The sequence below is a fragment of the Populus nigra genome, chromosome 1 (genome assembly GCF_951802175.1).
Source record: "Populus nigra chromosome 1, ddPopNigr1.1, whole genome shotgun sequence".
NCBI lineage: Eukaryota > Viridiplantae > Streptophyta > Magnoliopsida > Malpighiales > Salicaceae > Populus > Populus nigra.
This window is the reverse complement of record NC_084852.1, coordinates 49,661,189-49,676,258: the sequence shown is the minus strand read 5'-3', so window position 1 is coordinate 49,676,258 and position 15,070 is coordinate 49,661,189. Positions and strand designations below refer to the sequence as shown.

The 15,070-nt window shown below is 28.0% G+C and overlaps 1 protein-coding gene across 2 annotated transcripts; it reads left to right on the top strand.

Moving 5' to 3' along the window:
- The first annotated feature begins 11,195 nt into the window (after positions 1-11,195).
- LOC133696618 (putative E3 ubiquitin-protein ligase LIN-2) lies at positions 11,196-14,970 on the top strand. Of its 2 annotated transcripts, none has more exons than XM_062118856.1 (5): positions 11,196-11,595; positions 11,985-13,726; positions 14,094-14,357; positions 14,472-14,499; positions 14,574-14,895. In XM_062118856.1, the coding sequence occupies exons 2-5, from the start codon at positions 12,008-12,010 to the stop codon at positions 14,681-14,683; spliced, it is 2,121 nt and encodes a 706-aa protein (XP_061974840.1). In that variant the 5' UTR covers positions 11,196-11,595; positions 11,985-12,007; the 3' UTR covers positions 14,684-14,895. The 2 variants fall into 2 exon arrangements, with proteins under 2 accessions (XP_061974840.1, XP_061974834.1); XM_062118850.1 differs by having other exon boundaries at positions 11,197-11,595; positions 14,579-14,970.
- Positions 14,971-15,070: the final 100 nt, after the last annotated feature.

Below are 15,070 nucleotides of genomic sequence, written 5' to 3'. Positions count from 1 at the left end.
GCAGCAACGTTAGTAATATTTTGGAGAGTGAAAAATTGAATTTTAAGACATGTTTACTTCTTTTATTTGCCTGCTATATTGTTAATAAAAAGGACAATGAGTATATTTACGTGCTTCTACATGTATTGCTAAGCTTTTCTTGTGATTTTTTTTTATCTTATATATAAAACGTTCTTATATTTAAACAAAAACTATAATAAAAAAAATTAAGAAAAAATGCAAACGGATAGAATATTTTACTCTAATCAAGACATTTATAATATATTAATCAACTGTGATTTTGAGGTTAGAAGTTTTTTTTAGATCACAATACCAAATATTATTATTTCAGTACGTTAATGAGTTAATAGATATTTTATTTGAATTGTGATGTTTTTTAAAATGGTAATATCCTTGCACAGAGGGGATATTTTCGTCCAAGCAAAGCAAAAGCATCTAAAGTGGAGTGGGGACTACCGTGGAAAAAAAAAGGTGCCAAAACATGGGCATTCTAGGAAAGTTGTTCAAAATTCAAAAGGAGGCAAGATTCTTAATGATCTCAAAACTGGAATATCGAGTGGAAAGTAGCCGTTTTGTAAAACCTCAATGGGCCATCATACCCTCACCAGATTCATTTATTACATAATAAGTAATAACCCAAATTATAACAAAATCCATGATATTTTTCCATAAGGTTTTTACTTAAAAATATATTAAAATAATATTTTTTATATCAATTTATTAAAATAAAAAAATTAAATTGATATCTTTTTCAAAATAAACACACTTTTAAATAACACATGAAAACAAAATTTACCATACTTTTAAATAAAATCTTAAAAACTACATTAATTAATATATAAAAAAAAGTACTAAATTGAGTAACGCATAAACCGGTAAAAATCACCTGTTAAGTTTTAATTTTTATGAAAAAATTTATTCAAAATACCTTCATTTTAATTTTTTTATTCAAATAGGTTTTAAAATCATGATTAACAAGATACAGCCATCAATAACAGGGGCAGCATTAGTAAATTAACAAACAATTAAGAAAACAGGGGGGCATACTAGGAAACCGAGGAAAATTGAAGGGTAATTAAGACTTTATGGTGATGAGAGATGAAAGTCGGTTTGTAGTTTTGTACTGTCCGAAATTCCTGCCATGCTTTTTCACTTTTAGTGGGACCCACGGAGTCGCTGCCACTACTCATGGGTCCACTCTATTCAAAGATGGGAGACAACGTAGCACTGACGGGATGGATGGATAGTCTTTATTGATACCGTTTAGTATTGTTGTTCGATTTTAAAAGTTTTCTTTTTTATATATATAAATATACTAAAATAAATTTTTTTTTTAAAATATATATTAAAATAATTTAAAAATAATAATTTGAAACGAAAAATATAAAATATTTAAATATTTTTAAAATAAAAAACAAACATATTATTACTCTTGTCTTTCGAATTATACAAGGAACTCAGAAATCTTGAATTTAATCATATAAATTAAAATGCTTTAAATGTTTTATTTTTCACATGGCCCTGGTCTTCTGTGCGCCTTTACAATTTAACTTTTTTTCCACTTATTTATTTGTTTTTCTTGAAATATTATCTTCTCTGTGCCAGAGCGAGATAAACTTGAAATTTTAATATTTAATTAATATTATTTTATCAAAAACTCATTCACATCCTTCAAAAACACACGAGACATTTAAAATTAAGTAATGAATTGTTAATAACACGTAGAATTAAATGAAGATCTCTATCAAGCCATTGCATGTTCTCATGTTTTACATCGATAAGAGTGCACGCACAAAAACACACATACTTTCTGAATAGTTTTCCTTGTCGAGATTCCTTAATTTCCGTTTGGTTGCGTGGTTGCGAAAACATTCAGAGCATGTTTGATAGTATGGTAGTGGTTATTTTTTAAATAACTTTTTATATTGAAATACATATTAATAATGTTTTTTTATATTTTAAAAATTATTTTTAACATTAGCACATCAAAACGATCTAAAAAATACAAACCGCATTTAATTTTAGCAAAAAAACAAAAATTAAAATTTGATCAAACACAAGTTCAACCACAGAGCTAATCAGGCTCTCAAAACGCAATTCATTTCTATAGGAATTATTGAGTTTTAAGTTTAAAATGCAGGTAAAAGCAAAGCAAGTGGCTATGTAGTTTTGCATTGTTGATTAAAATTAACAGTTTTTTTTAAAAAAAAACCAGTGTAATGAATTAAAAAATTCATTTGTACTGTTATGTTCATGTAAATAGTAATTTTATTTTAAAAAATTAATTTAAAGTGAATTAAATTTATTTATATTGTAATAAATATTAAATCAACCTTAACTAAAAGTATTTTTTATAAAATAATTTTTTTCTAACCAAAATTACCACAATACTAAACACAGTAAATTAAACATGAAATCATTTTTTAAACTTGAACAAATCAGAGGGGATAATTCATGATGCCGGGCTAAAATTACAAAACATCAAATCATTTTTTAAAACTTGAACGAATCTGGAGGGATGATTCATGATGCAGGAATTAAGTCGGGCTGAGTTTTAAGAAATATAAAATAAAAATTAATTTGATATGAATTAGTTAAAAACTTAAATTTGTCAATGATTTAACTAGGATTTTATTTTTATTTTTTTAAATAATATTATTTTTATATTTTTATAGAATATAAAAATGAATTAATATATATTGATTTGATTTAACTCATCCAACCTTTAATTCAAAACTCTTCCTAGATGACGCTCATGTCAGGTTTGGAAACGATGCCTGACATGATAAGTGTGTCACCTTAAAACCATAGAATTGTGGAAATAGGCCCATGCTGACTAGATTTTTATATTTATATAAAATATAAAAATAAATTATTATATATTAATCTAATTTAATTCAAATTAACCTTCAGGCCCTGTTTGTTTGCAGGAAAGTAGTTTTCTTTTGGAAAATGAATTCCGGGAAAGTGAATTTCAGGAAAGTATTTTCCGATGTTTTGTAGTGTAATAGAAAATAAGTTGGAAAACACTTTCCAGTGTTTGGTTATGTTATGAAAAATGAGCTGGAAAATAACTTATTAATGTTTTATTTTTTCAAGTTTATTAAAATAATGAGGAATAAATCTTACAAATTAAAAAGATGAATGGGAATGAAATTGAAAAAAAATATAATTTCATAAATTATCTCAAATAAAATAAATAATAATCAAAATAATAGAGATCAAATCTAAAAAATTAAAAAAATAAAAGGTAAAGAAATTAAAATAATAATAATTAACATTTCATAAATTATTTCAAATAAAATAAGTAAAAATCAAAAGAATGAGGACCAAATTTGATAGATAAAAAATTTCAATACAAAAATGATAAGGAAAAAAGCAAATAGCAATTATAAAAATAAGGACCAAAATTAATATAAAAATTAAATTTTAAGAGATGAAATTGAAAAATAAATATTCAAAACAAATTATATATAGCAATTAAAAGTTTGAGGATCAAATTTGATATAATCAGCAAATAATAACATTTCTAAATTTTTCATAACTTTCAGAAAGTGTTTTCCGTTGACCAACTTTTTCATTGGCAAACAAACACAGGAAAGTTTGGAAAGTGGTTTCCCGGAAACCACTTTCCGGAAAACAAACACAGTCAAAAGAGAAAACACTTTCCTAGAAATCAAACCAAATTTTTCTTTGACTGGAAAGTGTTTCCCGTTAACTGAAAAGTATTTTTTATTGACCGGAAAGTGTTTTTCGTTAACCAACTTTTCTAATGACAAACAAAATAAAAAAATTTAAAAAATAATTTCTTAAAAAATGAATTCTGAAAAACAAACATGGTTTTAATTTAAAACTCTTTCTCGATGACGCTCGTGTGAGGTTTGGAAACTGTGCCTAAAATTAGTTGCCATGGTAAGTTTGTCGCCTTAAAACTATAGAACTGTGGAAATAGGCCCATTGGACCCATATTGTGTAGATTTTGGAGTGTTTGGGATAATAGTAAAAAAAAGAATTTAAAATATTTTTTGTTTTAAAATGTTTTAAAATAATATTTTTTTAAAAAAATATTATTAACATTAAAATAATTAAAAATTAACAAAACTGTAATTCAACGCATGAATAAACATAAACATTCCGAGAAGGGCTTAGATTTTTTTATCCTAAGCCCAATGTGATATGGCTATTGTATAGAAAGACTCGCTCGTTTCACTCGACACTAGAAGTCTGTCTGGATCCCATCAGCAAGATAAAAAAATCTCTAATCTTATTCCACAATGTTAGCTTTAATAATTGATCTATTAATCCTCCTGTTGCTCTTTTTTTTTTTTTTTTGACATAAAAGATGTATTTTCAGACTCGTTTCGAGATTAAGAGTATATTTTATGTTGTGGTAGCGGTTTCTTTTTAAATAATTTTTCATGTTGAAATATATGTTAATGATGTTTTTTTATTTTTTAAAAATTATTTTTGACATCAGTACATCAAAACGATCCAAAACATACAAATCATATTAAATTTTAATAAAAAAGATTGAATTTTTTGGGAACATGATTTGCACCGTGTTCCCAAACAGTTTCTAAATTTTTTATTTGTACGGTTTCAAAGGATCATTTAATATATTTAGAGATCTTAAATTTATTTAGGTTATGGTATTGATTCGAATTTATAAATGAAAAGGAGCATGTCTTTTATAAAAAAAATTATGATACTTAAAAAATAAAAAAAAATAACTAGTAATATTTATTAGTTATTATCTGAATTTATTTTTGGGAAAGAAATAAACTCATGAAAAAAAAAAAATTTACGATCCAATAAAAATATATTTACTTAGACATTATCTCTCATATTTATATCTAACTCTTTTTCACAGGTAAACCCAAAAAAATAACTACTTGTGTCTTGCTTTACTAATATCATAAAATTACTCTGTCTCAACGATTAATCCCTTACAATTATTCTCTTTCATAATAATTATTAATAATATGAAAAGAAAAAAACACACCATTTTATTAGTAATTTTTACATAGAACTTGCTATGAGTCCCACATATAAGATATTAGTTAGTATCTTAAAATAAAATGAATAAATACATAAGAAATAGAAATATATTTGATTAAAAAAGTAAAAATTATAAAATAAAATAAATTTATTTCGGGGATAGTTTCAAAATGATTTTTTGTATTCTCCAAACATGAACTATAAATAAACATATTTCATATATCTTTATTATCTCAATTTTTATATTTTAAAATAGTAACTAAACACCAGGTAAATATATGGCACCATACATATGAAAATATAAATAAAAAAGCATTTTATATTAATTTAATTTAATACTTAGCTTGGCTCGTACCATTTCATTTTGCTTTCGACTTTCCCTCCTTTTCCAAAAAAATACTTTCATGGAATAAAAATGATTGAAAGTTGATATAATTTCATAAATTTATGTACTTGTTTTTTCTTTTCACTTTTGTGTTTGATTAATATCTTAAATAGAAGAGATAAATATAAAATAAATAAAAATATGCTTGATTGAAAAAATATAAATAAAAATATAAAATAAATTTATTTTAGAGATAGTTTTTTATTGATTTTTTACACTCTCAAAACATGAATCATGAGAAAACGTATTTCATATGTCTTTATTTTTTTTTTTTTTTAATTTCAAAACAGCAACTAAACATTAACAGGTAGATTAGTTGTAAATACTACACGTAGCATTGTCCTAATAAAATTATAAATAAATAAACATTTCTTGGTGGTTTAATTTAATTAGTAGCTTGGCCTGGTCCATTCCATCTTGCTTTCAACTTTACCGTATTTTCCAAAAAGTACTTTCATGGAAGAAAGATTATTGAAACTTCGGGTTTGTTTTGTAGTGTGATTGCGGTTATTTTTTAAATAGTTTTTTGTGCTAAAATACATGGCAATGATGTTTTTTTATTTTTTAAAAATTATTTTTGACATCATCACATCAAAATGATTTGAAAACACTAAAAACATATTAATTTGAAGTTAATAAACAAATAAAAAATTTTCAAATTTTGTTAAAAGTGCTTTTAAAACACAGAAACAAACAGGCCCGAATCCTCCTCCGTAAATCTATGTACTTATCTCACATTTTTGCCTTTGTGTCTGGTCAATATTCTAAAATAGAAATAATAAATATAAAAGAAATAGAAACACGTTTAGTAAAAAAAAATAAAGATAATAACATAAAATAAATTTATTTCGGTTATAATTTTTAAATAAATTTCTATATTTTAAAAACATAAACTTAAAGGAGACATGTCTTGTGCGTGTGTGTATATATTTATCCTGAAACAACAACTAAACACCAACCAATAAATTAATTCTAAAGGTTATACATAGCATTGTCCATATAAAATAACAAATAAAAAAATCATTTCATATTAGTTTAATGCTTAGCTTAGCTTTCCATCTAAAAAGTGTGTTGTAGTTCATTGCATTTTGCTTTCAACTGTTTTTTTTCAAAAAAACATTTTCATATAATAAAAAATATATAAAGTGTGGTTGCGGTTGCTTTTTAAAGTATTTTTTTACCGAAATGTATTAAAATGATATTTTTTTATTTTTTAAAATTTATTTTTGAGATTAACGCATTAAAAATATATAAAAAAAATTAATTTTTTTTAAAAACTTTTAAAAACACGAATTATGGATAAATAATTTTTTTTCAATAAAAGATATTAAATGTGCAAGCCTAGCCGGACATGCCTAGAACTTGTTGTGATGCGTCCATATGTTGAGTTCTTGTACGGACTATTTTGACATTAGCTAGATTTCATAGCATCAGAGATTTGTATAGGTCAGAGTAATGGCAAAAATTGTTTTATCAGCCATTTGTCTTCGTACAAGGCATCGATCTTAGCAAACATCAAATGGACTTGATGGGTCATACTTTTTACAGCTATGCATAATAATTAAAAAAGTATTTAAAAATATAATAGTAGATGTTTTTTTAAATGTTTTTATATTTTAAAATTTATTAAAAAAATTTATTTTAAAAAATTATTCTTAAATGATATGAAAATATAAAATAAATTAATTTAAAATAAAAAAATAATTTTTTTTAGTTTTTTTTAAAAACCTTTTTGAAATACAAAAATAAATAGATTTCTCTGCATCATTTTTATTTCTAATAAAATGGTTGGATGTTAGACTACTGCATCATCGTTCCATTTTCAACTTCATTTTTACAATTAGATTTTTGAATAATTTTGACTTGAAGAAATTATTTGGGAACGCGGTGCAAATTGTATTTTAAAAAATTTAATTTTTTTGTTAAAATTCAATATAATTTATATGTTTTGGATCGTTTTGATGTACTGATGTCAAAAATAATTTTAAAAAAATAAAAAAATATTATTAATATACATTTCAACACGAAAATTTATTTGAAAAATAACCACTATCAACTTAACATACTCAAAATGAATAAGCCGAAAGCAGTGTTGTGATGATTTTATTAGCATGAACTTACAAGGATTTTTTTACAGGGATTTTATTAGCATGAATTTGTTACATACTCTCTCTTTATAATATTATGATATGAAATGGATTTTATTAGCACGAGAAAATGGTAAGCGCTTCAAAAAAGACTAGAGTTGTGTAATTGATAAAAAAAACTTGAAAAAAAACATGTAAAATATATGAGATTTGACGCAGTGGTAACATGTGTTTGATATTGTGATATATTATTTTTTTTCACTTAAAAATATATCAAACTAATTTTATTTTTTATTTTTAACACTAATACATTAAAACTAACAAAAAAATATATAAAAACATTAATTTAATAATTTTTCAAGTAAAATATACCTTTAAAATACATAAAAACCAAAAATTACTATAATTACAAACACTCGGGGTCTCTCTCTTCTCAGCATCATTATTTTAAATGAGTTTTTAATAAGCATGAGAAAATAGTGAGTTTTTTATGTTAAAAAAACACTTTTCAATTTAAAAATTCAAGTTATTAAGTAAACTTTTAAAATATAATTTATATTATTTTTTAACATATATTTTTAAATGAGAGTCCAGTAAATACTTTTGTATATTATTTTTTAATGCATTTCTTATAAAATACAAGATTTAAACACGTGACTCAAAAAATTTAAATTATTATATGAGATTTAAAAAATTATATCTATTTTTTTAAAAAAAATGATTCATTTAACTAAAACTTAATCTCACCACTATGTTTTTTAAAAAAGCACAACATACTTATGTCTACCAAACCATATTTATAGAAGTATTATAACTTTTAACCTTGATATAAGTGCCGAGAGCTCTAATAAAATAAAATAAAAACACAATATTTAGATGTATAATTATTCTACACGTAAATAATTTTCAATGCAAAAAGAAAGAGAGGGTGGCAAATGACTTGAGAAACTGAATTAATTTTCATTTCTAAAATGCAAGGGAGTGTGATAACGGTTACTTTTCAAATAACTTTTCGTACTGAAATACATGTCAATGATGTTTTTTCATTTTTTTAAAATTATTTTTGACATCAGCATATCAAAACGATCTAAAAAATACAAATTATATTAAATTTAAAAACAAATTAAATTTTTTAAAACACGATTTGTATTGTATTCCCAAACATTCTCTAATTTCATGCCTGTTATGTTATGGTTTTAATTTTGATGTCTCTTCAAGAAGCAAGTGATGCGGTGGAATTTGGCTGTGAAGCAATTCCCTCCGCTCCTCCACCCTGATCCAGACCTGACTCCACTTTCTCCCCCCTCCCTTGTCCTCGCATGCCCAAAAAGTCTCCCTTCACAACGAAAGTTCCCACTAAAACCAAAGGAATTAGCATTTTCCCATCGAGCATAAATTAGCGTTTTCCCATCAAGCATCTTTCTTTATGGAAAAGAAGAGATTATTAGGAGCTTGACCACGCACGACATTCACAGTAAATTAGCAGTTCCTCTTATGGTGGTGAACCTTTAATGTTTTAGAAAAAAAAGTACATCAATATCGCCAGGTCCGTGACCAGTTCCAAAAAAATAGTCTTAGATCCCTATTTGTTTTTGTGTTTTAAAAATATTTTAAAAAAATATTATTTTTTATTTTAAATTATTTTTTGATATTTTTATATTATTTTAATATACTAATATAAAAAATAATATTTTTATTTTATTCTGATATATTTTCGAGTCAAAAACACTTTGAAAAACAATTATTACTATATTTCTAAATACTTTCATAGACACATGAATTTCCGGAAGTGTTATAACTTCTATTATTGAATGCATTTTAAAAATATGTTTCATTTTTTAAAAAATTAAATTAATTATTTTAGTACTTTTTAATAATTTTATTGTGTTGATATAAAAAATATTTTTTTTTTCAATTATAAACTCGAAATCAAGTGTTTTGCTGGGGATGGATGAATGTTTTTTTAACGCAAAAAAAAAAGTTTCCAAGCTATTCACTGATAAGTCCACCATTATATATATATATAAAAATAATTCATGTTAAAATGAAATTTTATAAGGCCATGTTTGTTTCTTGAAATTCATTTTTTTGAGAAATCACTTTCCAAACTTTCTTGTGTTTGTTTGCTATTAGGAAAGTTGGTTAACGGAAAACACTTTTCGGTCAACGAAAAACACTTTATGGTCAACGAAAAATACTTTTCGGTCAAAGAAAAATTTAGTTTGGTTTCTAGGAAAGTGTTTTTGCTTTTGGCTGTGTTTGTTTTCCGGAAAGTGGTTTCCGGGAAACCACTTTCCAAACTTTCATGTGTTTGTTTGCCATTGGAAAAGTTGGTCAACGGAAAATACTTTCCAATCAAAGGAAAATTTGGCTTGGTTTTCATGAAAATGTTTTCCTGAAAAATTTGGACGGAAAACACTTTTCGAAAGTTGTGAAAAATTTAGAAATGTCATTATTTGCTGATTATATCAAATTTGATTCTCAAACTTTTGATTGTTATATATAATTTGTTTTGAATATTTTTTTTCAATTTCATCTCTTGAAATTTAATTTTTATATTAATTTTGGTCCTTATTTTTATAATTGCTATTTGCTTTTTCCTTATCATTTTTTTATTGAAATTTTTTATCTATCAAATTTGGTACTCATTCTTTTGATTTTTACTTATTTTATTTGAAATAATTTATGAAATGTTAATTATTATTATTTTAATTTCTTCACCTTTCATTTTTTTTTAATTTTTTAGATTTGATGTCTATTATTTTGATTATTATTTATTTTATTTGAGATAATTTATGAAATTATATTTGTTTTCAATTTCATTCTCATTCAACTTTTTAATTTATAAGATTTGTTTCTCATTATTTTAATAAACTTGAAAAAATAAAATATTAATAAGTTATTTTCCAGCTCATTTTCTATAATATAACCAAACACTGGAAAGTATTTTCCAATTTATTTTTTATTACACTATCAAATATCAAAAAATACTTTTTTAAAATTTATTTTTTAAAAAAAAACTATTTTTCTGCAAATAAACAGGCTAAGATTAAGGTGACCAATATTTCTCTTCACTGACACTTGATGTGCTGAATCTTTTATTTTATCCAAATATTGAGGAAAAATAATAGCATTGTACCGCACTCTAAAATAAAAAAAAATTCCCATTCTTTTCTTACACAAAAAGTTCCAAAATTAAAATAAAAAAGTATTGGAAACCAAGCAGCCAATAGCCAGGTGGTCAAGAAGAGAGTGAGAGCGCGGCAGTTGAAACAGTTGACATCTTGAAAAGCCTGCCTGCCTGCAGATGCAAAATAACATAGTTTACATTACATGTGATCCCTCTTTTTCTAAATTTGATCAAACTATATCCCTTAATTTGATTTTTTGTCAAATCAATCCCTCTTTTTACCGATTAAAACTTAAAAGGTTCTTCAAGTCCTTTTATTTAACTTCATCACCAACTTAATGGCTCCATGAACGAAATATATTATGGACAGATAAAAAAATAAAAAAATAAAAAAAAATATTTAATGGTTAGAATTGATCTATTGAAATTAAATGATTTGGCAAGTCAATTCAAATTAAAAACCGTTTTATTTTTTTTAAATAATATTATTTTAACTAAAAAATAATTGAAACAACCCTTTTAACAACCTAGATTAAAGTTGTAACCCGGTCTAGATTTAATAACTTTGAAGAAACATTAATCACACACACATGTGTGTGTGTCTATATAGAATTTACAAAACCTCCATTGCACAAAGAACAGCAACTTTCTCTCGCTTGTCATCTTTCAATTGTCATTCTTCAGTCTTGCTTCTTTCCTGTGTTGCCTATTGTAAATGACCCCTCCAAGCTCCATGTTTATTTTTCTCTTTGTTTTTTCCCTTTCTATTGCTGTCCTTTATAGTAGACAATACAAAAACTTTTCATGGCTTTTGCTCATCAATCATCTTCTTTGTTCTGATTTATTCCCTTTCTTTCTCCTCACAAGATTCTTCAATATTGTTCCAACATTCTACCTCTCATTTCTAAGTAATCACCGTGAGAGAATCGTGCCTGGATCTTAATTCTTGTCATAAATGTTGTGCCTCTAGAGTTCGAGCAAGTTGGATTTTGGTGGTAAGACAAATTCTGATTTTTTTTTCTTCTATGGATTTTATAAAGCATCAATGTATGGTTTTGTTTTTAGTTTCCAAAACTAGAGAATGTAGGTGTAAATCAGACAGCATATGCATACTTAGTTACTAAGTAAAATTTCTTTAGTTCCAAGTTGTAGGGTTTTGAGAGAATTCCATGCTAAACTTCTTTGCATAGTATAGTTTTCGTAGGTTGTTTGTCGTATGAATCTAGTTTCTTGCTTGGAGAAACCAATTTGGTTGCCAACAATGTCAGTGAACGATACTTGATGGCCTTAATTTCCATCTATACATGTGTTTTGGTCACCAGAAGAAGTTGGTTCCCAGCTCTTTACGGTCTGAAGTTTTTGTCTTCTATAAACTTTTGTGCAGGGAGGGGGTTATATTGTAAAAAAATGGCAACATCTTTGGAGGAGCTTCTTGCAAAGGAAGGGTTTAGAGCCGGAAGATCAGGGACAAGGGCAAGACCTGCATTCAAAGGAGAAGCTGCAAGTATGCCTCGTTACCCTTCTGGAGACCAAGGCAAAAAGGACTCTCCATCTGGTCCATCTATCAGTAGAATCAAGACTGAAAGGACAAGATCTGATGTCACTCGGTATACTTTGAGAGGAGAATCACCAGTAAGTAATAGTAGTTTAGGTTGGCGACCGAGGGATGATCTGGTTAGAAGAGAAAAAATAGATTCAAGATTGAAGACAGAACTTCGCTGCAGAGGTTCGAAAGATGTGCAGGAAGATAAGACTCTGAATTCTGACACATTGGAAGATGTCAAGGGGACTGAGATTGTTGAGGTTGGTGTGGAAGAAGATGGGAGATTTAAGGATATATACTCTGATAAAGCATATTATTCAGAAAGAAAGGAAAGATCATCGAAAGGTAACGGGAGCTCGGAGAGGTATAAAGAGAGGAAAGGGAAGGATAAGAAAGTAACTGAAAGGCGCGGCAGCAATTCTAATGAAAAATTGCTCAAATACACAGGACTGAGCAATAACAACAGGAAAAGTATGGACCAGGTTGAGGCGGCTTATGAAAGTTCGGTTAGAGGCTCAAAGAATGCCAATGGCTTTGAAGATGATCAGAGAACAAAGAATGAGAAAAGTGCACCAGCAGTTCCTGAAATTGCTCTTGATGAAGTTGCTGTTAAAGCAGTAACCTCCATCTTAAATGGTTATATCAAGCGTTTTCTTAAAGATGCAAAATTCCGAACCACTCTTCGTCGCAATTGTTTCTCTTCTCTTGCTTTTATCGAAACAGAAGAAGGCGACAGCATTGAGAGCATGGCCAAGGCCAATCTTGAACAAGCTATTGCAACAGTGGAAAAGGTTTCCGAGGCAGCTGCAAGGGCAAACGATTTGAAAACAGCTGCTTTGCAGCTTAGTGTGATCACAGGCTTGAGCCCAAATGATCTGAAAGATGAATATACATCAGGAACTCCAAATTCTAGGTTGTCAGCTTGTGCTCACATCTATCTCAGTGTGATATATAAGCTACAAAAGAAGGACAAGGCATCAGCTAAGCATCTTTTGCAAGTGTTCTGTGATTCTCCTTTTCTGGCAAGAACACTTTTGTTGTCTGAACTGTGGGACTATCTATTCTTCCCTCATCTTTCTCATTTGAAGACTTGGTACAAACAAGAGGCAGATGCTCTATTCAGGAAGCCAAGCAAGATTACGAAACTTAAGTTTCTTGCCAAAGTTTACAACGATACTCTGGATTCCTGTACCTATCAATTTGCAGTTTACTACAAGGATTGGCTCACAGAGGGAGTTGAAGCTCCTTCTATTCCTTCTGTCGACATCCCTTTCACGTCACAGCAGGGGGGTTCACGGGATCATTCTTCAGGACCAGCTAGTCCGTCTGCTCCTTTCTCACCCCAGCCAACGGTGAGTAAGAAACTATATGATGCTGTATTTGGCCGTTCAAGTAAACCTAGAGTTCATGAGGCTGAAGACAACGGGAAGGCAGAAAACTTCAATAATGGTGCACATATTTCTGCTTCTTCTCCTATTGAAATCAAACATACAGTGACGATCTCTTTCAAAACGGTTACATATCCTGGTCAAGATATAGAGAACCATTCCCCTGAGAATGTACCAGATAACACCTCCATTCCTGTGAGTATTTCATGTGATTTTCCTTCATCTTTGTACCATTTACTTGTATGATTTATGCCATTTGTTTTGTTAGTAATTTCCTTTTTATGAGTTGCGAATATCAAACATATAAATAACATTTGGTTACTTTCTCGAGATTTGAAAGGACTGAAATTAACTCTAAAACTGTCCTAGAGACATGACAAAAATCCATTCTAAAATTATTTCGTAGACACTCTATCTCCTCTAACCAACCAAACGCAACCATATGGATGACACTTATTGATAATTAACATTTGAACTAGAGAATAGTAAACCTTAATTTGATCCTCTCATCTTTTCTCTGTAAGTATTTTTCACGCTCTCAAGAATTTAAACATATCTGCAGGGTAAAGGGCTCTTAACAGCATCTAACAAAGAATGGAAGTTGGTCGAAGTGAGTGTTTCACCAGGCACAGATCTTAATGCTGACACTTGCAACTCTAGTGCGAGGAAAGAACCTGAAGGAGATACTACTCATATGCTAAATTCATCTTCACATACAAAAGAAAACGAGCTAGCCCTCAAGACACTAGCAAAATCTGTTTTCGAACTACAGCGAACTGAGGATTCTGGCGATCCCACTGTTTCAGACCTTTCACATTCCAAAAAGGTGTCATTTCACTTTTCTTGGCAAGAAATACTGAATTCCTGACCGTGTTTTGCATTTAATACTATATGCCTACAAATTCCCCTATAATTTCTCTGATTATTATGTTAAGTGCAGGCAATCAACGCAGACGCTTCTAGTGAAGGTGAGTCAGAACATCTCAAGATTATTTCTCCCTTTACAAATTGTTGTTTGAATGCTCATAATGCACTCTCCCAGTGCAGGGCCATATGGAAGTCATGAACATTTTGATGAAGGATCCATTTTTGATAGCATTCCACACGACTTTATTTGCCCTCTCACCGGACAGTTGTTTGAGGATCCGGTGACCCTGGAGACCGGCCAAACCTTTGAGCGAGAGGCCATCCGAGAATGGTTTGATCAGGGAAACAAAACATGCCCTGTATCAGGAAAAACTTTAGCATGTTCAACCGTGCCACTTACCAACTCTATTTTGAAGCTTGTCATCGATAGTTGGAAATTGGTGAAAGAATAATAGCTATTATAATCTAATCAGCAATGTTTAAATATAATTTTGGGATGGAAATTATGTACCATTGCGGGTCATGATTAATAAATTATGTACTTTTATAGAAAAACAATTTATATTTTCCCACTTTGTTTCTCTAGCCCCATTTTGTTCAAGAAAAACCAAAATAATTTTGACTCACTTAAAAAAAAAAACTTAACACTCGTGAATTTAATTTTGAAAAGTA

Excerpts from the sequence above, each read along its gene's own strand:
- LOC133696618 (XM_062118850.1), top strand. The coding sequence starts at position 12,008 with ATGGCAACATCTTTGGAGGAGCTTCTTGCAAAGGAAGGGTTTAGAGCC. Across the intron at positions 13,727-14,093 it reads CAGATAACACCTCCATTCCT|GGTAAAGGGCTCTTAACAGC; the intron begins GTGAGTATTTCA and ends ACATATCTGCAG. Across the intron at positions 14,500-14,578 it reads CGCAGACGCTTCTAGTGAAG|GGCCATATGGAAGTCATGAA; the intron begins GTGAGTCAGAAC and ends CTCCCAGTGCAG.